The sequence below is a fragment of the Prosopis cineraria genome, unplaced genomic scaffold (assembly GCF_029017545.1).
Source record: "Prosopis cineraria cultivar Desert tree isolate PC_DT_omini unplaced genomic scaffold, ASM2901754v1 PC14, whole genome shotgun sequence".
Lineage (NCBI taxonomy): Eukaryota > Viridiplantae > Streptophyta > Magnoliopsida > Fabales > Fabaceae > Prosopis > Prosopis cineraria.
This window is the reverse complement of record NW_026555345.1, coordinates 25,982,078-26,006,474: the sequence shown is the minus strand read 5'-3', so window position 1 is coordinate 26,006,474 and position 24,397 is coordinate 25,982,078. Positions and strand designations below refer to the sequence as shown.

The following is a 24,397-nucleotide window of genomic DNA, read 5'->3' as shown; positions in this document are numbered from 1 at the left end:
CATAATTACCCAAAAGAAACAAACATAACAAATAATTACAATCGTATTAAATTTGGATCAAATATGAATTCACAGATTTTTATGTATCTAAATGTAAAATTTGATTTAAATCCGAACATTCAAACGTAACATAAAAGAATTTCCAAGCAATATAATGATCCAGCTTACATCCGAACACACACTTTAAGGATCATTCGTGGTAATGTTTCCAATTTCCATCCACACACACACACACACACACACACACACACACACACACAGAGCTGGAATTTATCAAAAAATCAAATATATTATATCCAAATTGAAACAAAGTTGCCCTCCTATATAGAACTAACAGATCGGTGAACTCAAGCAAACCTACTTTGATTTAGAGAACAAACCAAAACTTGGATTAATAGAAGTAAATCCTTCATCCAATGCAAGATTATGTCCACTGATGTACTTGGATTCATCATTAGCCAAATATAGCGCAGCTTGAGCCACATCTTCCTCCTGCAGATAAACCCCTTCAAGATTAGAATAAACACTCGAGCATCCTTCATCATCTAATTTGAAGTGATCTACTGCAGCAACATTTGTAACGAAATATGGGGAGACACAGTTCACTCGGATCAGAAATTTGCCAAGTTCAACGGCCACATTCTTGGTGAGACCCACCAACCCATGCTTAGAACTTGTGTACGCATGTGTTGCGACCCCTCCTACATGGGAAGAAACGCTACCCACCATTATTATGCTTCCCTTTCTCTCAGGAATCATAACTTTCGCAGCATGCTTGGTGCCCAAGAAAGAACCTATTAGGTTCACCCTAAGAACACTTTCGAATTCGCTAGTTTCATTATTGAGAATACTTGGTTTAGGTTCATCTATTATGAGAGCATTGTTCACCATTATGTCAAGCTTTTCATGCTTAGAAGTAGCAGTGTTTACGGCAGTTTCAATGTCAGATTCTTTTGTAGCATCACAGTAAACGTAGGAAGCGTATCTGGATCCAATATCATTGCATATAGCTTGCCCTTGTTGGTCTCGAATGTTTGCAATTACCACCTTAGCCCCATGTCTGCCGAAGAGCCTTGCCATGCACGCTCCTATTCCCCTAGCCCCACCTGTGATCAATGCTACCTTTCCTTGTAATCTGCAAATAAACATGTCGTTATAGGACAATATCTACACACGCACAAACACAATTTATATTGTTAAAGCCTTAGTTTGTTACGCTAATGTTTATATATACATGTTTTTGCATGCATGTATATGTTGTCATCAACATATCAAGATTTCCTATTCTTAAGGTATAAGGATGCATGTCAAGTATGCCTGGACATGACTTAATGTGAGGAGGAGAAACTCTCCTTTCTAGAAGTTTTAGGTATATAATTATAAGATTAATTCATAAACTTGCTAAATTAGTTGGTCTCAAAAAGTATTCTTAGACTATAGGTTGTGCATGCAATAGTAATACAAGCAACTCTTTTTCTCCCTATCTGAAATGCACAAGCACTATTCAGATGCTTTACATTAAATATCTATGGATGCATATTAAAATCTATTGTTTCAGAACTGTTCATATGCAACACATTTCAATGTTTAGGCTTTTTGTTAAAGTAAAAGAAAAATATTACCTTGATATTCCATGTTCAAACACTACAAAAAACAGTGAATTAGTGACGGAATAAATTTTCGTCGCTAATCCATTGCTAATTAACGATGGAATTTAGCGACAGAATATTTTGTTGCTAAAATTTTATCATTATTCTATCGCTAATCTGTCAAAAATAATTTATCAATGGAATTTTTCTGCAAAAAATTCCGTCACTAATGGTTAGGATATCTTATTCTGATTTAGTGATGAAATTTGTGATGAAAAATTCCGTCACAAAGCTTTTTGTCATAATTCTGTCTCTAATTCTGTCACAAAGTATTTTTAATTTAATAATTTATTATTATGTTATAAATAAATAATTTAAAATAATTTAAATTATTTGTACATTATTAATAATAATTTAAATTGTATACTTAATTATTCTTATTTAAAAATAAAAATAAAATAAAATAATTTAAAATAAAAATTTAAAATATTATACATTATATAGATACAAATTATAATATAATATATAATGATAATAAAATATTTTTCAATTTAATATTAAATTTATTATCAAAAATAATTTTTTTAAACAAAATATAATAGAAATAATTATTATATATAAATTAATTTTGCCATATTAATAAATAAATGTAATGTTAAAAAAATAAGTAAATTTACGTACTATATTTAATAATAATTTAAATAATCTATTTGTTAATATATGTGTGTGCGGTTAAGTATTATATATTTAATTTATCAATTAAGATTGAAGATTCCTTTCAGCTCAATTGACAATAAGGTGGACATAAAGGCACTAGGGAGTATGAGGTTGCAAGTTAGAATCTAGCCAAGGCATAATTAAAGATAATAATATTTAACATGACAATGCCAAATGACTTGGTGGTGACATGGCAGTGAGGTGGCATTGGTCCACTGGGTGACTAGGACGTGACAGTGAGGTGACATCAGTCCATTGGGTGACTAGATGGTGGTGAAGTGGCATTAGTCCACCGGGTGATGTGGGAAGACAGAATAAGCCCATTGGAAAATTAGCGACGGATTAATGATGGAATGCATTCCGTCACAAAATTAGAATAGCTTATCCTTATTCAATGACAGAAAATTTCCGTATGCAATTCTATTGCTAATTTCATCACTAATTAGCGACGAAATTGCAAATCTCATCACTAATCTATTTAGCTATGAAATTTTTACTGATTAGTGATGGAAAATTCCGTTATTAATTAGCCATTTTTTTATAGTGAAATACTACTGGTAATAAGCAGAGATCATTTATAGCAGATAGTGAAAGTTTGTGGAGAATTATTCCCGTGGTATACGGACCTGGGTTTCACTAGAGCGAGGCGCGAATGACCAGCCATATTTGAAAGAGATTACAGATAGTAATAGTTTCAGTGGGATCCCGCAATCTTGAAAGTTGAAACTATATCTACAAAAACTCCGTAAAATTTAGGGTTAAATAATTTGGTCGTCAACTAACTCATCACATGGATGGTCAGCACCAATTTTTTTGGTTCGAACTCTTCTTGGTTTGAGTTAATTGTGTGTCCTTCTTGGCCAAACATAAATGTCTACTTGTGAAAGTGACTTATGATGAATGGTTGATTGAAGTTCACTCCTCCATTATTGAAGCACAGCCACCTCATTAAGAGAGAAAGAGAGGGAGATAGAAAAGCCATTACAAGAAAAATTTGTTTTGAGGAGAGTTTTTTCTTCAATCAATCACATCTATTTATAGGGTGGAAGACTGTCACATAATGAGAAATTCAATTGTCATTAATCCATCTCATAATAAAAAAATAATTACGAATTGATGTTTCCTAATTTTGGTCATACCTCATGAAACCATAATATACTTAATTAATAATACTCATTTAATTCAATATAATTACTGGATTCCCATGAAGGTCGGATATATAAATCCAACACTATTCCCCTTCATATAATAGGCCGAAATAAACGGCAGAAGTTTCGTGAGAGAGAGACACTTGGCAGTGAGAGAGGGGGGACACTTGGCAGTGAGGATATCGCGTTCGTATCACAAGTTGTTTCTTTTCCCATGTCAAATCTTTGCCAAGTTGTTGGGGCACAGCGGAATCACTCACCCTCTTCTTTGTTAAAGATGAAAAGACATGTCACCATGAAGTGAAATGAAATCCTCACATAACCAAATGACGCACTAATAAAACGCGTGCGCACCATTTTATAATATTAATATTAACTGGCATGAGGCTCCCACCTTGCCGAGGATGTTAAAAAAAATAAAAAATAATTTAAATAAATAACAATAATAATTAATAAAAAATTAAAAATGTTGTTAAGATAAAATAATTTTTTTTGATAACATAAGTGAAAATAACCTTTTTATTAATGATTAAAATAACTTTTAATACACACATGCATATATTATACAAACATATTACTATTATTATACTCCCTCTGTTAAAAAATACAAAGCATTTTTAATCAAACCTCACCTCTAATAAAGTAGTTACTTACTTTTAAATTAACTCTATTTTTTATATTTATCCATATTAAATATTTTATAATAAATAGAAAGTCATTATCAATAAGGACACTTTTGTAAAAAAAATAATGAGTACACCTCAAAAGACTAAAAATGTCTTACATTTTTTAACATCTAACTCATAAAAAATGCTTTATATTTTTAAACGGAAGAAGTATTTTCTTTTTCTTTTTTGTAGGAATTGTTGTATGTTCTTTATTGCTAATTTAATCTGACTAGTTGTTCTTAGTATAACCTATATATTTTGTGTGATAGAGAGAGTGAAGGAACTGTTAGTATTTAAAACTCATAAATGGATCAAAACTTATCAATAATACAAATAATTTTTACTAAAAAAAGTGTTGTAACTTTGATTGACATTTGAAATGAAATGCACCACCCTTGTTCTAATGAAACTAGCTTTTACTACCCGTGCAACATTAACTAATAACTATTTTTCTTGCTAATTCTCTTATTTTAGAGAAGGATTGACAATTCCTCGTTATTTTTTTCGATAATTTTAAGTTGAGCTACAAAATTAACATCCCTCGCTAATATGGTATTTTAAAGAGGAATATATGATCTCTTGCTAAATTTCCTCACTAATTTGCATTTTTTTAGTAGTGAATGCCTCCAAGTTGGTGTTTTGAAAATGGTAGTGACCACTGACCACTCCTTTAATATGCTTCAAAATCATCAAACTTTGGCTAATTTTTAGGTGCTAAAGCACTAATGTTGAAAAAATAAAGTTAGATGGATTGTGTCTCTGATGCTGTGGCATAGTAGCTACGTTGTTATGGCATTGCTGGAATTATACTTGATACCTCTCTAGTGCCACGGCACCACAACATAGAAGGAGTGCCACTACACCTGTCAAAAATTTTAAAACACAAATTCATTTTTTGTGCAGAAAAACCCTACATGACCCAATTTTCTTAGTTGAAACACACACTTTCTACCCTTGGAGCTAAAGGCAACCTTAGGAGAGCAAGCCTTGTAGTCTTGAAGCTTTGGGTTGAAGAGAAAGTCAAGAAAACATATATAAAACAATATAATGACTAATCAATTTTTCTTCTTTTTTCTTATGCTTATGAATTTTAGAGCTTTAGTTATTGTCATTGTTTCAATGTTAGCTATATGTAGCTACATACTTTTTGTTCTAGAGGATTATGAAGCTATTTGTGTAAATAACCTTTGATTTACTGTTTAGTTGTTGAGAAATGAAGTTTTGATTAATTGTTCTTAGGCTATTGTGTTCTTGTTTAGTGTTCAGCCACCATTAAGAGAGATTTGGACATTTAGGTTGAACCTTGAAAGAGGAAACTCAAATTATACCTTGGGAACTAATAGCCTAGGATTAGTTTAGCTAATTTTGCTATTAGAGTAGTAATGTATCTAATAGACCTAGGTAATCCTCTCATGAGTTTGGGTCTCTAATGCAATTAATTAATTAAGGAAATCATTTTCTTTAATTGGATTAATTAGGATTCTTAATAATCGGAACATGCTCTAGATTAATTTAAACTCTTAGATTATCAAAGCTAAGTTTCAAGTCAATTAAATGGTAATGAGAGTTAGAAAGCAAATAGAGGATTAAGACTCTAGAATACTCTTCTTTTGGTTGCCTTTAGCTTGTTTGTAGATTGAAATTTATTTTAATTGTGAACTTTGATATTTTACTTTGAATTGTTCTAAAACCACTCTAAATTTTAGTTGCTTGACAGGAATGAGATTTGAAATTCAATGCTTATGTGTTGTTTGGTTAAAAAAAATGCCTATTTGCCATTTCACTTAATTCTCTGTGGGATTGACCTTAATTTACCATTAACTACATTTGCTCAACCTGTACAATTGTGGTGTTAATCTTTGAAGCTGGAGCAGGTTAGAAAGGAAATCGTAAATCAATACTTGGAAAAGGTTGAGGATGAGAATTGGGACTAGTGCCTGCAACTTAGCTTCCTGAAAGATCAAACATGCCCAGCAAACTCTAGATTGAAAAGAGAGAAGGCTGAAGAAGTATCTTATTACTGTGGAGATGTACTGAATTGTATTGCAGTGTAATAAATCAAACATTGATGCTATATGAATGTGTGTGTGTGTGTGTGTGTGTGTGTGTGGGTGGGTGGGTGGGTGGATGAAGGCTACATGTGTAATCGTGTGCGCCTGAGTTTGTGACGGGATTGTTTTGGTTTGTAAATATTATGTAGATATATACCACGGATTAAAGTATATATACTATTCAAAAAATTTTTATGTGGTAAATATATACTATTCATAATTTATAAACAGTTGCACTTATTTCTGAGACTCTTTGCAATTAATGAGACCATAAAGAAACTAAATCAATTTCATTAAGTCGGTCTTAGTAGCGTGACATACATAATTAAGTTTGTTGAATTTATCCTAATATAAATACACGTACAGTACCGTGTACTGTGTGCATTAAGTTGGTGTGTGTATTAAGTTATTGCCAACTGCTTATTAATTGTTTACTGTATTATTTAATTGAAAAGAATACATTTATTTTCAAGAATATATATATATATATATATATCTAAAAAATAATCATATACAGTACAGTCATAGATATATACGTGTTATTTCTAGGACCCAACATGGCAGGATGCTTAACAAATAATATAAAGGGAAAATGATAATAAAATCCCTTTGAATTATGTAAATGATATTTTGATCCTTTAAAATGCTATAATTCTCCTAAAATTCCTAGGAGCTTTCCTGTCATTAAGAAATTAATATAAATGACCAAATTACCATTAGTTCAAACTTATGAGTTGCTGTTAAATTGTTGCAATTTTAAGAAGAAAAGTTGTAAATCTTAGAATAAAACTTGTGAATGGCAATTGATATTTGAATTGAGGACAATTTCATCATTTATATTAATTCTTTAATGACAAAAAGTTCCAAGAGATTTCAAAGAAATTATGGCATTTTGAAAAATTAAATGTTATTTATATAATTCAAAGAAATTTTATTGTCATTTTTCCTAATATAAAAAGCCTAAGGTGATGTTGCATTTAAATTAAAAAAATTTCCAAACATTGATCCAACTTATATACATAGGAACACACAGTTGCATCCATATATAGATATATGCATGAATGAATAACTGAAACATCAGAGAATATATTATTAGCCAAATTGAAGCACAGTTCCGCTCTCACAGAGAACTAACAGATCGATGAACTCAAGCAAACCTACTTCGATTTAGAAAACAAACCAAAACTTGGATTAATAGAAGTAAAGCCACCATCTAATGCAAGATTATGTCCACTGATGTACTTGGATTCATCACTAGCCAAATATAGCGCAGCTTGAGCCACATCTTCCTCCTGCAGATACATCCCTTCAAGATTAGAATAAACACTCGGGCATCCACCATCTTCTAACTTGAAGAAATCTTTTGCAGCAACATTTGCAATGAAATAGGGAGAAACACAGTTCACTCGTATCCCAAATTTTCCAAGTTCAGCAGCCACATTCTTGGTGAGGCCCACCAAGCCATGCTTAGAACTTGTGTAAGCATGTGTTGCAACCCCTCCCACACTTGAAGAAACACTACCCACATTAATTATGCTTCCCTTTCTTTCGCGAATCATAACTTTAGCAGCGTGCTTGGTGCCCAAAAAAGGACCTGTCAGGTTCACACTAAGAACCTGTTCGAATTCGCTGGTTTCATTGTCAACAATGCTTGATTTAGCTTCATCTATTATGGCAGCATTGTTTACCATTATGTCAAGCTTTTGATGCTTAGAAATAGTAGCTTTCACAGCATTTTGAACGTCGAGTTCTTTTGTAACATTGCACTGCACATATGAAGCATATTCCAATCCGATATCATTGCATACTGCTCTGCCTTGTTCATCTCTAATGTCTGCTATCACCACCTTTGCCCCATGCTTAGTGAAGAGCTTTGCCATGCATGCTCCTATTCCCCTGGCCCCGCCTGTGATCAATGCCACCTTTCCTTGTAATCTGCAAATATACTAGTCGTGAGGACAACACGTACACACGCACAAATACAACTTACATAGCTAAAGGAATGAGAACCACAGCCTTAGTAGTGAAAATGAGATCTAAGTACAGCATTAGTTTATTAAGTTAATATTTATAAATACATATTTAAGCACATGCATGCAGGTATGTATATGTAGTCATCAACATATCAAGATTTCTTATTATGGTATTAGGATGTCGACTATTGGTGGACATGACTTATAGTGATAAGAGAAGCAAAAAAGTTTCATATCAAATAGAGTTTTAGAGAGAGAGATATATATATATATATATAAATGAGAGGTTAAAATATACTCAAACTTGTTAAGTAATTGGACTCAAAAGTATTCTTAGACTATTTGTGCAATACAAACAATTCTTCTTCTTCCCCTATCTGATATACCCAAGCAATTCAGACCCTTCTCATTAAATATATACAGCGGCATATTAAAATAATCTATTGCACTATAATTGTATAAGCAAATAGCATATTTGGGCTTTAACTTTCAAAAAGTATTACGTATGTTCCCTGTTCAAATGCTATATATTACCAGCAAGAACTGCAACTACTTATAATAAGCAAAGATGATTTCGATGGAGAATTCTCTTGTGTCTGTGGGGGTGTACCTTGGTGTCTCTAGAGCGAGCTGCGGAAGACCAGCCATATTTGCAAGAAATTATAGATAGTACTGATAGCTTCAGCAGGATTCTGAAATCTTGAAAGATGAAACTGTATACGAAAACTCCATAAAATGTAGGGTTAAATATAGTTAGGTCGTCAACTAACTCATCACAAGGCTGGTCAAAGCTAATTTTTTTGGTTGGAACTCTTGGTATGAGTCAATTATGTCCTTCTGCTTGGTCATTCATTTTCTTTTCTTCTGAACCGTGGATTTCCAAGGTAGGCTTCTATATGAAATATAAATTGATTCTTTAATTTGACAATGAAAGGTTTCTTCCATTATTAATGGAGCCGACATATACGATGAAAAGGCTTGTCTGTGAATATCACCACTACAAAAGGGGAAAAAAAAAAAGACTTTTGACGACGACTTTTAACGACAATGAAAAAAATCCCCGTCAAAGGTCTACTTTTGACTGCAACTATTAGAAGTCATTGCTAAAAGTCGACCTTTAGCGGTGACATTGTGTTGCTGCTAAAAGTCACCACCAAAAATATTTTTATAAAAAATTAAAAAATAAAAATAATTTACATAATTACTTTCAAAGGTGATATTTTGTTGCCGTCAAAAGTATTTTCATAAAAAAATTAAAAATAATATATGTAATTACCTTTAGCGGCAACACCAAAAGTATTTTCATAAAAAATAATCAAAAATTAAAAATAATTTATGCAATTAATGTTTGTGGCTGCCAAAAGTATTTAAAAAAATAATTAAGAAATTCAAAATAATTTATGTAATTACTGCCAAAAGTATTTTCATAAAAAATAATTAAAAATAAAAAATAATTTATACAATTATTTTTAGTAGCGACAAACTGTTGCTGCCAAAAATATTTTCATAAAAATTAATTAAAAATTAAAAATAATTTATAAAATTACTTTTAATGGTGACAAACTGTTGCCATTAAAAGTATTTTCATAAAAAAATAATTAAAAAATTAAAATTAATTTAGCATCTACTTTTAATTTATCACGTGTTCACTCCTTTTCTATCTCAAAGATAATAAAAAATAATTGTTCAAAATGACTTTTAATAAAATTTATATAATTAAAATAAATTTTTTTAAAAATATTCTTTAAATTAATTGAAAAATTATAGATAAAATTTATTTTTAATAAAAGAAGGGGAACCATTTAACTTGGAAAAAGATAAAATTTTAATCATTTATTTATTAGTTTTTGAGAAAAATATGGAAAAAGTAAAAGATATATATATTTAACATTAACTAATATAATACATATTTAATTATTTTCATTTAAAAAATGAAAATAAAATTTAAAAATGGGTTAAAATATTTATAAGAAAATTAGTTAATATTTAAAAATTATTTCATTTTAATTTTATTTTTCAAAAAAAATATTTGCTACAATTAAAATAATATTTTATTAAAAATTATAATATATATATATATATTTATCATATTAATAAATTAAAATAATATATATATATATATATATGTATGTATATATTTCTAATAATACATTGTTTGATATACGTGTATGTTGTTAAATAATATATATTTAATGTAATGACCCTAAATTTTAAAAAAAATAAAATAAAATAAAAAATTTCTCCCATTTTATAGTTTATTTAAATTAGTTTTATGAAAAATGGAGAGTAGTAAATTAGTAAAACTTATACCAATAGTTTATCTGAAGGTTCAGAGTTTGAATTCTTTTGAATAATATATTAATTTTATTTAGTTTAAAATTGTGAAAAAATTACTAAAGTACATGTGCCTTGTATGTTATTAAATGAAAATTTTGTGTCCTCTGTTGTAATTTTTGCGATTTCCTAATGTCTAGTTCTCATATTTTTATTCTTTCCTTCTCTCGTCAAACGCACGCACTGCCTCAATTTTTTCCTTATCCTCCTTCGGCATTTTTGAAAGTTCCAGAGTCGAGAGAGATCTCTCCCTCCCCCTTCGTTATTCCGGCATCATACTTCTTGCCCTCGTTGGTGTGAGTGTGTGTTAGAACACCTTCCACCATTGTTAAAGGTCCAGCTCGTGAGTTCTGCCTATCCCCAGTTTCGCATTGCCAATCACTCACTTTTCTGAGTGGCTGTTGAGCTTGTCTATCCATCACCGGCTATTCTTCCTTGCTGTCGTGATGGGCTTCTGGAAGTGGTGAAGATGCTGGTTTTTCTGTCACTGTTCTCTACTCTTTCTAGGTTCGTGTCATTGCTCTGCTCCTTCCAGGTTTGCGTGGGTGTGTGTGTTCAGTCTTCTTGCTTCACTGTTAAAAAAAAAAAAATTCACAGCTGAGAGAGTTGAAGTCGTTAAATTCTCTTTCTTTATTCGCTATTCTTTGTCCGTTTTTCTGCTTAGTAGCCGACAGTTATATGTGTGTGTTTGGTTGCCATCTATTCTTTCTCCTCAACTGTGGGTATCATGTATGTATTTAACCTTCATTTTTCCTTCCTCCGCACCTGAAGGGGCCTTGTAATTATAATTGTAGGCTGAAATTCTTCTCTTTTACGGGTGAAAATTCGGCCCTTACCCCTCATAGTTGATGTCATAATTTTGAGGAAATTGAATTATACTTTAATTGATGTTGTGCAATATTTTAAGTTGGCAATGGACTGAATGTTAAATGATTAAGTTAATGTTGGAAGTTGATTAAATGGTTAGATGATTGTTGGGAGTTGAATTTGGATGCCCTCAAGATGCTTGTGAAAATGCTTGAATTAAAAAATTAGGTGCTGTTTTGAATAATATTGGATGCTATTTTATGAATGCTGAACTAAAGATTGATGAAGAAATTAAATGTTGAAAATTGTAGAATTGGCTTGGATGATTCTGTCATGATTTATTTAATGGTGAATGTTCTCATAATGCTTGTAACTATGCTTGAAAGTTTATTGATGGAAATGAAATTGTTAAATTTTTATAGTAGAGCCTAGAGGAATTATAAATATTATTCAAAGGAGTGTATGTAAGTTTTAGAGTTTTAAAATATCAAAATAGGAGAAAGGAATACACAAGATTCATGTATGGTATGTTGTTAAATCTAAAGGAAGCATGAGAATGGTAGATATGAGTTATTATGACTTATGATTAAGAATAGGTTACAAGGAGATATGACAATGAATTGAGAGTCGGTAAAAGTTTAACTAACTCAAGTATATTTGAAACATAATTGATTAAAATATTATCTTTAATATTGTTTGGATTGAGTTTGAATGCCCACTAAGTACTTGAAAAATTATTTGATAAATGATTTTAGAATTATGATTTATTTGTTAGGAAATTAAGGGCATCACTAAAATTAAAGTAAAAAAAAAGTTAAGAGAAGCAAGTTTTAATATTCTTGGAAAATTCTCAAGTGAGTGGGTAGTATTTCAAATAAATTTCTAGTAATGTATTTATAAAAATTTCTTTATTTAAATTTTAATATTATTTTCTTATAAATTGTGTTAATATCTTTTTTCAATTAAAATTTTTACAATAATTTTTTATTTATGATTATGTGTTGATTTTATCAATAATTTATGGTAATGCAATTTGATTATTTAATTTCATGTTTGTTATGAAAATGAAGTTGGGTGGTGGGAAATAATAGTTGAATGGTGAGATTGAAGATGAAAACTTTAAAGTTTCGTTCAAAACACTGGTTGTTAACAGCAGTTCCGTTAACCTTTGGTGCGCCATGGTACACCTAACTAATAGGGTGCTTGTAGGAGGTGCTGGCCCCATGCAAAGGCCAACGCATGTGAATTGGAGGGTTGGTTATTCGTGAGCATTGTACCCACGCTTGTTTTTGTGGCCTCATGCCTACACTTGTTTCGTGGCTCCTGCTACACTTGTTTCGTGGCTTTTAGCTATGTTTGACTAGTTATTTATCCTCGTGGATTGTGTGTTTACACTTAATTGGTTATTTACCCTTGTGGACTGTGTGTCTACACTTGTTTTTTGTTTTGATAAAGCCCTCCTAAATTGAATTTAAAAATTATCATTTTTATATAAGTTTCTTTAAAGGCATTTTTTTAAATTGCAGCATTACTTGAAATTTTACATATATCATGAACAGAAAAAATTTGATAAACTTATTTGGCTCTAATATTATTGTTGGTTTCACGATTATATCGATAAGTAAACTCATCATGTATTATTAGTTAAAGTAAGTGTTTCATCATTCCCTTGACTTGTTTAAACTAAGTTATTAGTTACTATCTTCGTAGTTTTATTTTTATTTATATTTACTTATAATTTATAAACTCAATTGGAATAGTACTCACCAAAAACTTTCTTTGGTCTTAGATATTGTAATTGACCCTGTGCCTCCTGCTGATTATTGAGGGGCAGTATTGCTTTTTTGGATAGTAGGAGCACTCTTTGGCCATCCACTTTGATGTAATTATGCATTTATTTAAAATTATAAATTTAGTGCTTCACGTATACCATAGTCAGGTCCTAGTCTTATTTTATCATTGTGAAATATACTAGTGTGGAGCTAAGCTCCTCTCTAATTTGGGTGACAGGTTTTACTTCTATAGAAATTTTAGGAGTTCCTAATTACAGGAGAGGTTTTACAAAAATTTCAATAGAATGTTTAAGATTTTATCAATTTTCTAATTATATATATATATATAAGGCTCTTTGACAAGTAGGAATTATTTATCAATTACATCTGGTTAATTAAGGTTTATAGAATGTGAGTGTATCTCATATTTCGTGCCGGTCACATCCTTAATACTGGGGCGTGACATTTAATTTTGCATATAATAATTGCATATGCATTTCAGTTGAACTAGCAAAAAAGGAGGACTTAAGACTTGGGAGGTGGAAGTTATAAGCTCAAATTCTAGCTTTTTCACAATGAATATGTGACGTGGCACGTGGTGGCAACATGGAGTGACATGGCATAAGTTGTCAGGTGATATGGCATGATGTGGCACACACATGGTGAGGTGACGTGGTACGTGCCGTGCATGAGGAAGTGCACACATGGCAGGTGATGTGGCACAAGGTGTCAGTTGACGCGGTATGAAATGGCTCTTTTATTTTTTTAAAAAAAATGACTAATTGCCGCCAAAAGTCACTGCTAAATATTTTTAGAAGTGACTTTTCACCGACAAAGGGTTGCTAAAAGGTAAACTTTTAGTAACACAATACTTTTGGCAATGACAATTGTTGTCACTAATAGTATACTTTTGGCAGCGACTATGTTTGTCATTGTCAAAAACCATTAGTGATAAAACTTTTGGTGGCGACCCTTTGATGGTGAAAAGGCGCCTCTAAAAACCTTTAGAGTCAATAAAAGTTATTTTTTTGTAGTGCACCAAAATGAACAAAACATCTAACTGATGGTCAATTATTTAAAAGCATTTACCAAAAAGAACAAGACATCTGACTGATGGTCAATTATTTAAAAGCATTTACAGAAGAGTAAAACAAACATTTATATATTATTAATCATAAAAAGAAAGGGGAAAATTAGTGTTAATCAATGAAAGGATTCAAAGACAAAAATTGTTTAACTACTTATAATCATCTAAAAGAAACAAATATACAAAATAATGACAGTCATATTATATTACAAGAGAATAAAGGGAAGAGAAATACAAAAACCAATGAAAAGAAGTGCCAAATGTCTTAAAAGCCTCAAGCTCTTAATCTCAACTCTTCCAATGCCCAAAGCAAATTCTATTTGTCTCTAATTTTTTCAGCTAATTAAAATGGTTTGTTTTTGGAGGCAAAAGGCACGACTAAAGTCGCAACACTACAAAAAAATAGCAAATTAGCGACAAAAATTTATTCTGTTGCTAATCCGTCAAAATATGTCGCTAATTTATTGATGGAATTTAGTGACAAAACATTTTGTTGTTAAAAAATTAGCAGGTATACCGTTGCTAAATCGTTAGAAATAAGTTTACTGATGGCACTTAGCGATGAAACATTCCATCACTAAAAATTCTGTCACTATTCTGTCACTAAACTATCAGAAATAATTTAGCGACTGAATTTTTTAATGAAAATGCTTGTCGCTAATTTTCAGAATACATTATTCTCATTTTGTGACAGCATTTGAGATGAAAAATTCTATCGCAAACCTTTCCATCATAATTTCATGGCAAATTGTTTTAAATTTTATTATATGATTTTAATATATATTTATATATAATTTATTTAATAATTTATTATGCTATAAATAATAATTTAATAATTATAATTTATTATTTTAAATTATTTAGATATTAATAATAATTACAATAATTTAAATTATATATTTAATTATTTTTTTGATGACATAGTAACAGACCTAATTACTATTATTTAAAAATGAAAATATTTTAAAAAAATAATTTAAAAATATAAAATGTTATATATTATAAAAATGATAATAAAATATATAGTGATAATAAAGTATTTTTTCAATTTAATATTAATTTTTTATCAAAAAATAATTTTTTTAAAATTATAATATACTATAAAATAAGTATTATATAAAAAATAATTTATTTTATTGATAAATAAAAATAATGTTAAATAAAATAAATATATTTAAATTATATGTTTATTGATGTGTGTGTGTGGGGGGGCTATTAAATATTATATATTTAATTTATCAATTAAAGACTAAAGATCTCCTTCAACTCAACTGGTAATAAAGTTGGATGCAAAGACTTATAAAGGTGTGAGATTATGGGTTTGAACTTGGCTAAGGCATATGTGAAGTTATTTAAAGTTAATATATGACGTGGAGATGATGTGGCAGGGAAATAGTGACATGGAGGTGACGTGGCAGGGAGGGGTGATGAGGTGGCTGTGGCATGGCGATGAGGTGGCACTAGCCCCTAGGTGACATGGCAATAGTGATTTTTTGTAGAATTTTCATTTGCAACAGAATGCATTTCATCACAGAATTGGAATAGCTTATCCTTGTTTAGAGACGAAAATTTTCTATCACTAATTCTGTCGCTAATTAGTGACAGAATTAAAATCACTATTAGAAAAATGCAAATTAGCAAGGAATTTAGTAAGGGGTCATCTACTCCTCTCTAAAATACCAAATTAATGAGGAAATTAGCAAGGGATGTTGATTTCATAACTTGACTTAAAATTAGCAGGAAAAATAGTAAAGGACTACCAATATATTCCTCTCTAAAATAAGACAATTAGCAAAGAAAATAAAGAAGGATTATCAATCCCTCTCTAAAATAAGAGAATTTGTGAGGAAAATAACGAAGGACTACCAATCCCTCTCTAAAATAAGATAATTAGCAATAGATTCTGTCCCTAGCTAATTACTGCAAAAAAAAAGTTTTAACTTTTGACAATGACTTTTAATTATATATTTAATTATTTTCATTTAAAAATAAAAATCAAATTTAAAAATTAACTAAAATATTCATAATAAAATTATTTAATATTTTCTTTATTTTAAGTTGATTTTCATTAATAAAATAATATTTTATTAAAAATATAATATAAAGAATAATTTAAATAAAATATAAATATTTTTAACATATTAATAATTGAAAATAAAATTTAATATGTATATATGTGTGTATTTTTATAATATATTGTTTGATATATTTATATAGTTAAATAATATATATTCAATTTCTTATATAATGACTGCAGGTGCCTTTCAGTTCAATTGGCAAAGAAGGAGAGTATAAAGCTTGAAAGGTATGAGATTAAGTGTTCAAGTCTTGGCTTTGGCATAAACATAATAAATATATAACACAATAAGGAGCAAATGATATCACGTAAGGTGGACAATGACATGCATGAATTGTTGGGGAAGAAAAATGAATATACATTTAAGGTTGGACACAAGGGATATGCGAGTGTTGAAAAGGGCTTGATTGAGAAAGAGCAAGTGTCGGAGGGTTCTATATCCTATTGAAGGATTTAGGTTGAAGCTCGAAAAAATAAAGAAGGCAATATTAACAACCCAAAAACAAAAGCGGTTGTCAAAACAATAGTAAATATTAATGATATATTGGTATAATGTTATTAATTTTTACTTTTTTACTTTTCTTTTTTTGCTTCACAGGAGACTTTGACTTAGGACGCATTAGCAAGCACTCAAACTATTGATGAGGATATATTGGAAAAGGTGTTGGGGAATACTGACCATCCTGGTCGTGTTCAGGGCGTCGGCTTTGGAGCCACAAGAAAAGATTACTTTGGAGATGGGTTCAAGCGCAGTAAAAAGGCTACTTCTTTTGTTGAGGTTTAAGAGTTAAGGCAAGAGCCAGAGGAACAGAAGTAGCGGATACTAGCACAATCGCAACAGATACAAGAACAATCTAGACTCGTAAACATGCTATTGAGCTGACATAAGTTGGGGCTTCTATTGGGTGATAATAGCCCTAGTGTGAATGATAGTTGCATTATCCCATCTCAGCTCTTACCTGAGATATTATTATTCATTTTACTATAGTCTTATAGATAATACTACTTTTATTGTTCATATTACATAATTTTTTTCTTTTTTTAATTTGTGTAAGGTAAGGCCAACGTTGATTGTTTGGCAGAAGATGGACATGTGGTTGTACTAGGGTGCATGTACAACATTACTGGGCAAGTAATGCTTCACAATGAACACATCCCTGAAAGGACAGTGAAAGTCTCTTTAAAGATAGCTGAGGATCCTAATTATGATCTACCTTATCTCATTCCAAATGCAAGGATAGTAGTAAATGCATTGCTCAGCTTTGTTGCATGGCCGGTTCATCATCTTTGCTTTTTAGAGCCATCTCCAAAGGTATATTTGTTAAACTCATAATTGAAAATTAACTTCTTTTGCATTTTTTTTGTAGTTGATATCCAACTATCTTATATGTTGAAAAAATTAGCCTATTGATAAACCGGTGGGAAAGAAAGCATCGGAGGCTATAAAAGCATTTACTACTAAGTGGAAGAGGGGAAATGATAAGAAGAGCTCTGACAAATCTAAGGAGTCCATCACATTTTCCCAAAAGACACTGGTTCTCCCCCAAGCTCATGCCTAAAGCCCCTCAGCCTCAAGCCTCTAAGTGTCAAGCCGCACCTAACAAAAATCAGCAATTGCTTAATACCTATGCCAAGATGCAAGAAGGAGTGCTGCTCCCTTTCCTGTAGACATGTATGCTAATCCACAGTCTTTTAACCAAGTTAACAATGAGGTGTTGGATGATTTATTCAACCATGCAGAGGCTACTACTACCCTATGTAACTTATATATGATGTATGTTTCTGAAACCTTTCATTAAACATTTAGCTATACACACACACATACATACTTTAATCATTTATTATTCTATTTATTTTAAAATTTAAGAAACCTCTACACTACCATGCTTGCTGGAAGAGATATAGCACAGAGGATTATATTTGTCAGTCCTCATATGGTCTCTCCTTATAGCCATAACATAATGAGTCCTAAGCAAAGACTGAAAATATATCAGAAGCTTTCAAAGTACTTCCACCAACGTGGTGCCAACAAGAACACAATATTCATAACACCTTATTGTGAAGGGTAAGTTACTTTACAATGCTTCACTTTAATTTATTCAAAATTTGATAATTTATATGACACTTCCTAATTGTAATTTTTGTCATAGGGGACACTGGATGTTACTTGTGATCAATCCAACTTTAGGGAGGGTGTGGTACCTTAACCCTCTTCATGGTGGCCATCTCTCTAACAAACCACATATTGTGAAAATGATTAATCAGTAAGTTGATTAATTTTTTTGTGTATATATATGTAATTTGTTCTTTTTGTATGAATATTTCTCATGTCAAGTTTTCTATTTCATGTTAGGGCTATTGTCATGTATCGCACTGATGTTGATAAACAATTTTGATAACTAGTAAAGGGCAACGGTCGGTTTGATACAGCAGCATCATGGACAGTTGTCAAGGTATATGTATTTATCATTAATTATGTTAGCAGCGTCACTGTATAGGTCATGTCATATTATTAATTGACTATTTAGTTTTTTTATCTATTGTATGATTGTAGCACCCAGAGCAAGTAGACAAAGTTAGGGATTGTGGGTACACGCTGTCATGAAATTCATGAAGGACATAATCCAACATGCTCCAACCGAAATTCTTTCGAATGATGTAATATATATTGACTTCCTATTCATTAATATTATATTAGTTTTTATCAATCAACATGATTTTAATTTGTTGTTATTGTTGCATATAGTACTACGAGGATGCAAACTATGACACATATACTCATGCTCAAATGGAAGAACTCCTTGAGGAGTTAGCACACGGTATTTTTAAAGCATGCTTTAGTTTTAACAACCAGCAACAGTGATAGTTAGAAAACTTAAGCAAATTTTAGGATTTAGAGCTTTATGTTTTAGCCTCTAATTGGTTTAATTTAAGAACTTCAAGTTGTATATAAATTTTTTATAGAAATTTATTGTACACTTATATGTATATACGTGAATATTATTGGATGGAATTTGTGTTTGGGTGCTGGAATATCATTTTGTAATTTTCAATGCAGGGAGGTTGCTAGAAATGCAGTCTACCCAATGCAAAAAATTGGGTCATAATATTCAACAGTTATGAGAAAAAATTATTGAATATGATGACCAATAAGACAGTATAAACTATTTAGCTGTTGTGTCACAGAACTACTGAATAAGTACATATATTCAACGGTTATAAGTGAATAACCGTTGAATAATAGCAAAATATTCAGCAGTTTTTAGTCCAGAATCGTTGAATATTATCTCTCACAATTTCTCATTTCTAAATTGCAAAAATTTATTCAACGGTTTTGGACTAAAAACCATTGAATAAATGGATAATATTTAACGGTTAAAAACCGTTGAATAAAGGATCCTAGAATATTCAGCGCCATATTACTCAATGGTTCATAACCGTTAAATAGTAAGAAAAATAACTATTTTATATTCTCTTTTTTGTAATAGTGGAAATACGATTTCTCGCTAAATTTAGCAAGCCGTTTTTAGCTACGAATTTAGCGAGGGAAAAAATCTCTCTCTAAAATGCAATTTAACTAGGAAAAATGGCATTTAATAAGGGATTTGTCCCTCGCTAAATTCTATTTTTCTAGTAGTGAATTCCGTCTCTAATTCTGTTGCTAATTAGCATCGCTAACAAATTAGTGTTGGTAATTTTAGTGACGGACTTATTCTGTTGCTAATTCTATCGCTAACTCGTTTAGCGATGAAATTTGTATTGATTAATCCACTGTTTTTTTTTTTGCAGTGCAACTTGAATCTTTGCTGTACGCTTCTCCTTTTTGCATGATTGTGTTCACCTTTGCATTTGACTTCTTCATCATAACACCTTCCAAAAGCTTTACCTAACAACCAGAAATGCCTCCAACACAACATTCAACTAAAATAGCACAAACTTAGTCCAAAAATACCAAAATAAGGCTATGATGTGAATTTCCAAAACAAAATACACAATTTCCTAACTTAAGTATTCAAAATATATACAATTTTGCTAAAATATCATAAAAACTAAGGAAAATTTGGAAAAATAACATGAAATTCTAGAGGTTAATGGTGGGTATTCTAATTGAAATGTTAGAAATAGGGAAATTAGGATAGATATTCAATTGGGTTTTGTAGAATTGACAATTCCACATGTTAATAATGGACCAATTTACATGTCTAGGTTAGCACGTAATTAATTTTTAACAATTATGCGCAAAAGTTTGTATAATAAAACCTTTGTGTTATAGCAATAAAGGTTGGTTTTGGTTAGTAAAGATTACAAAGTCATGGGGTCAAATTCCACAAGTGATGTAAGAATTTTATACATTGGTGGATGATTTATAAATATATTGGTGAATTGAACTATTTGGTCTGGCCATTCTAAATGGCAAACCAAACCTAAACAGCAATCAATTTTTTTGGTCAAAAATATTAACAATTTTTTATTAGTGTATGCCAGTTTGATTTGATCAAACACCCTTAATTAGCGTTGATGGTATTATTTTATTGAAAATAATATATTTCTTATATTATAAAAAGTTATATATTTATTTATAGGGAAAGCACAATTATCAATCCTTATAATTTTAGTTTTTTCAGTATTTTCAATCCATATAGTTTTAGCGAGATTTGGTAACACTTGCTATTTAGATCCCTATAGTTTTAGTATTTTCAGTGGTTTTAGTTCCTATAAGGACTAAAAACACTAGAAAAAAATTACAAAAACTAAAAGCAAAAGCTGATAAAATTATAGGGACTAATGATTATGTTTTCCTTTATTTATAAGAATATATATATATATATATATAAAGAATAATCATAGATGCATGTGTTATAATTAGGTATAATTAGGACCCACAAAATGACACTATGCTTGACAAATAATGGCGGCATATAAAAGGATGGAGGTGACGTGGCATTTAAATGTATGTTAATGGTTGGAAGTATGAGAATTTGAATTTGAATTGTAACGAAATACCTCATTTTTAGATATACAAAAATTTATGAACTTCTTTGTAATCCATGTCTAGTTGAAATTGGAAGAAACCACAGAAGATTGGGAGTAACAAATTTATCTCTATTTATCGATTGGCAAGAGAGACAAGGAAAAGAAATCTAAGGAGAAACAAAAGAGTAACAAAAGAACCAATAATGAAAACGTGAAAAAAAAAAAATTTGTTGAAGTAGCTAAAATTTCAAACAAATTATAATAAAAGTTAGATATGGATTTGGATTAAGTATAAATTTATAGACTTTTATGTATTCAAATGAGATATTTGATTTAAATTCAAATCCTCATTCATTCAAGCGGAACATAATAGAATTTCCAAGCAACATAATGATCCAACTTACAGCTTAACACACATTGTAAGGATCATTTGAGGTCATGTTTCCAATTTCCATCCACACACACACGGCTAAAATTTTTCAGAAAATTAAATATATGATACTCCCTCCGTTTAAAAGTATAAGGCATTTTTAACCGAATCTCACTCCCCAATAAAATAGTTACCTACTTTCAAACTAACCCTATCTTTTTATATTTATCCCCATTAAATACCCTATAATAAATATAAAGTCACTATCAATAGGGACACTTTTAGAAAAAAGACAATGATTACATCTCGAAAGACTAAAAATGTCTTATATTTTTGAACATCCAACTCCTCAAAAAATGCCTTACATTTTTGAACGGAGGGAGTATCTAAATTGAAACAAACTTGCCCTCCTATATAGAACTAGCAGATCAGTGAACTCAAGCAAACCTACTTTGATTTAGAAAACAAACCAAAACTTGGATTAATAGAAGTAAAGCCTCCATCCAACGCAAGATTATGTACTGATGTACTTGGATTCATCACTAGCCAAATATAGCGCAGCCAATGAGCCACATCTTCCTCCTGCAGATATATCCCTTCAAGATTAGAATGAATACTCGAGCATCCACCATCTTCTAACTCGAAGAAATCTTTTGCAGCAACATTTGCAATGAATAGGGAGAAACACAGTTCACTCGTATCCCAAATTTTCCAAGTTCAGCAGCCACATTCTTGGTGAGGCCCACCAAGCCATGCTTAGAACTTGTGTAAGCATGTGTGGCAACCCCTCCTACACTTGAACTAACACTACCCACATTTATTATGCTTCCCTTTCTTTCTGGAATCATAACTTTAGCAGCATGCTTTGTGCCCAAGAAAGGACCTGTGAGGTTCACGCTAAGAACACGCTCAAATTCACTCACTTGATTGTCAACAATGCTTGGTTTAGCTTCATCTATTAGAACAGCATTGTTGACCAATATGTCAAGCTTTTATGCTTAGAAATAGCACTGTTTACGGTAGTTTCAACATCAGATTCTTTTGTAACATCAGAGTGTACGTACGAAGCATATTCCAGTCCAATATCATTGCATACGGCTCTGCCTTGTTCATCTCTAATGTCGGCGATTGCCACCTTTGCCCCTGTTTAGTGAAGAGCCTAGCGATGCATGCTCCTGTTCCCCTAGCTCCACCTGTGATCAATGCTACCTTTCCTTGTAGTCTGCAAATATACATGTCGTCATAGGACAACATGTACACACGGACAAAAACAATTTATATTGTTAAAGCCTTAGTTTAGGAAAAATATATCTACAAATCCTATTTTGTATTAGATTTTTTATTATATATACTATTTTGTATGGTTAGGGTGATTATAGCTATTTTTTTATTATTTTATTCTTTAATAGATTTTATTTTATTATCTGATAGATCTTTTTCTCTTGTATAAATATATCTCATGTTGGAATTAAGAAGACATGTCACTATTTCCACAAATTGTATTACCATCTCATAATGGAGAAAATAATTACGAATTGATGTTTCCTAATTCTGGCCATACCTTATTAAACCAGAATTTACTTAATTAATACTCATTTAATTCAATATAATTACCGGATTCTCATCAAGGGCGGATATGTATCCAACACTATAATCCCCTTCTTACAATGGGCTGAAATAAACGACAGAATTTTGTGTGTGTGTGAGAGAGAGAGAGAGAGAGAGAGAGAGAGAGTTGGCAGTGAGGATATCGTATTCGTACCAGAACTTGTTTCCATTCCCATGTCCAATCTTTGCTAAGTCGTTGGGGTGCAGCGGAATCACTCACCCTCTTTTTATTGAAGGTGAAAAGACAACATATGTCATCATGAAATATAATGAAATCCACACCTAATCAAATGATACACTAGTTTATTGCAAAAACAGAAGGAACGACGAATTATATATTTGTGTGTGCGCGCGAGCAACTTTTGCAAATATAATAAGAATAAATCAAGCAAATAATCCAACATTTATTATATTTTATATTATGACTAATTTATTATATTTATCAATGATATACCAATATATATCAATGATAAATTTTTTATAAATTTTAAATTTTCAATAATAAACTCCTTATATTTCAATATAAACTAGTCACACTCACAAATTTTCAAAAATTTGGTCTACATTTTTTAGGGACAAGATTTTTTTTCACCCAATAGACCAACTTATCCTAATATATATCATTTTATAATATTAATTTAATTTAAAAAGCTTGTCAAAATGATAACTTAATTAATATTTATAATTAAATATTAAATATTAAAATAAAATAATTAATAATACATTTTTTATACAAAATGACTTAAAAAAGTGAAAGGAGTACTATGTTACTTGCACAAATGAATTACTTGGTACAATTATTTATAGCTACATAATTTACAAAAATATCAATGGAGTTGTGCTTAGAATCAGCATGTTACTTTCCTAGCTTCCGTTTTCAATCTTTGCACCAACAATTGGAACCTAGGAGGCCTAATTGCCCTGCTTCAATTTTTTTTTTGACGATTGTATATGCAGTCTAAATCCATGTTGCTTCAACATTTTGAAATTCCCATTGCATCCAGATTATCAGCTCTCTCTCCTCTTCCAACTGTCAATATATCAAGGGATAGTAAAATTGTTAGTTCCTCAAGTTTGCCTTAATTATCATCTGGATCTCTTAAGTTTAATTTTTATTAATTTGGTCTCTTGAGTGTGCCTCAATTATCAAATTGATCCTTGTTATTTAAAGAGGATGTAACACTGAAAATTTGCTGATATGAATAACGAAATATTATTGACA

At 30.7% G+C, this 24,397-nt stretch overlaps 2 protein-coding genes, 1 long non-coding RNA gene and 1 pseudogene across 3 annotated transcripts; 1 reads left to right on the top strand and 3 right to left on the bottom strand.

Moving 5' to 3' along the window:
- Positions 1-357: 357 nt before the first annotated feature.
- LOC129292409 (borneol dehydrogenase, mitochondrial-like) lies at positions 358-2,970 on the bottom strand. Its single transcript, XM_054929965.1, has 2 exons — positions 2,933-2,970; positions 358-1,135 (listed from the first exon to the last, which is right to left on the bottom strand). Exons 1-2 carry the CDS (start codon positions 2,968-2,970, stop codon positions 358-360), a joined length of 816 nt encoding a protein of 271 aa, XP_054785940.1.
- A 4,269-nt stretch (positions 2,971-7,239) lies between these two features.
- On the bottom strand, positions 7,240-8,852 carry LOC129291994 (borneol dehydrogenase, mitochondrial-like). The gene is made up of 2 exons (XM_054929487.1): positions 8,757-8,852; positions 7,240-8,108 (listed from the first exon to the last, which is right to left on the bottom strand). The coding sequence occupies exons 1-2, from the start codon at positions 8,792-8,794 to the stop codon at positions 7,331-7,333; spliced, it is 816 nt and encodes a 271-aa protein (XP_054785462.1). The 5' UTR covers positions 8,795-8,852; the 3' UTR covers positions 7,240-7,330.
- A 1,966-nt stretch (positions 8,853-10,818) lies between these two features.
- LOC129292217 (uncharacterized) lies at positions 10,819-19,140 on the top strand. Its single transcript, XR_008588881.1, has 10 exons — positions 10,819-10,987; positions 13,562-13,800; positions 16,404-16,451; positions 16,822-17,535; positions 17,627-17,997; positions 18,091-18,288; positions 18,374-18,487; positions 18,577-18,676; positions 18,778-18,881; positions 18,970-19,140. It is a non-coding gene; the product is annotated as an uncharacterized LOC129292217 (long non-coding RNA).
- A 2,874-nt stretch (positions 19,141-22,014) lies between these two features.
- Positions 22,015-22,803, bottom strand: LOC129292408 (secoisolariciresinol dehydrogenase-like; annotated as a pseudogene).
- Positions 22,804-24,397: the final 1,594 nt, after the last annotated feature.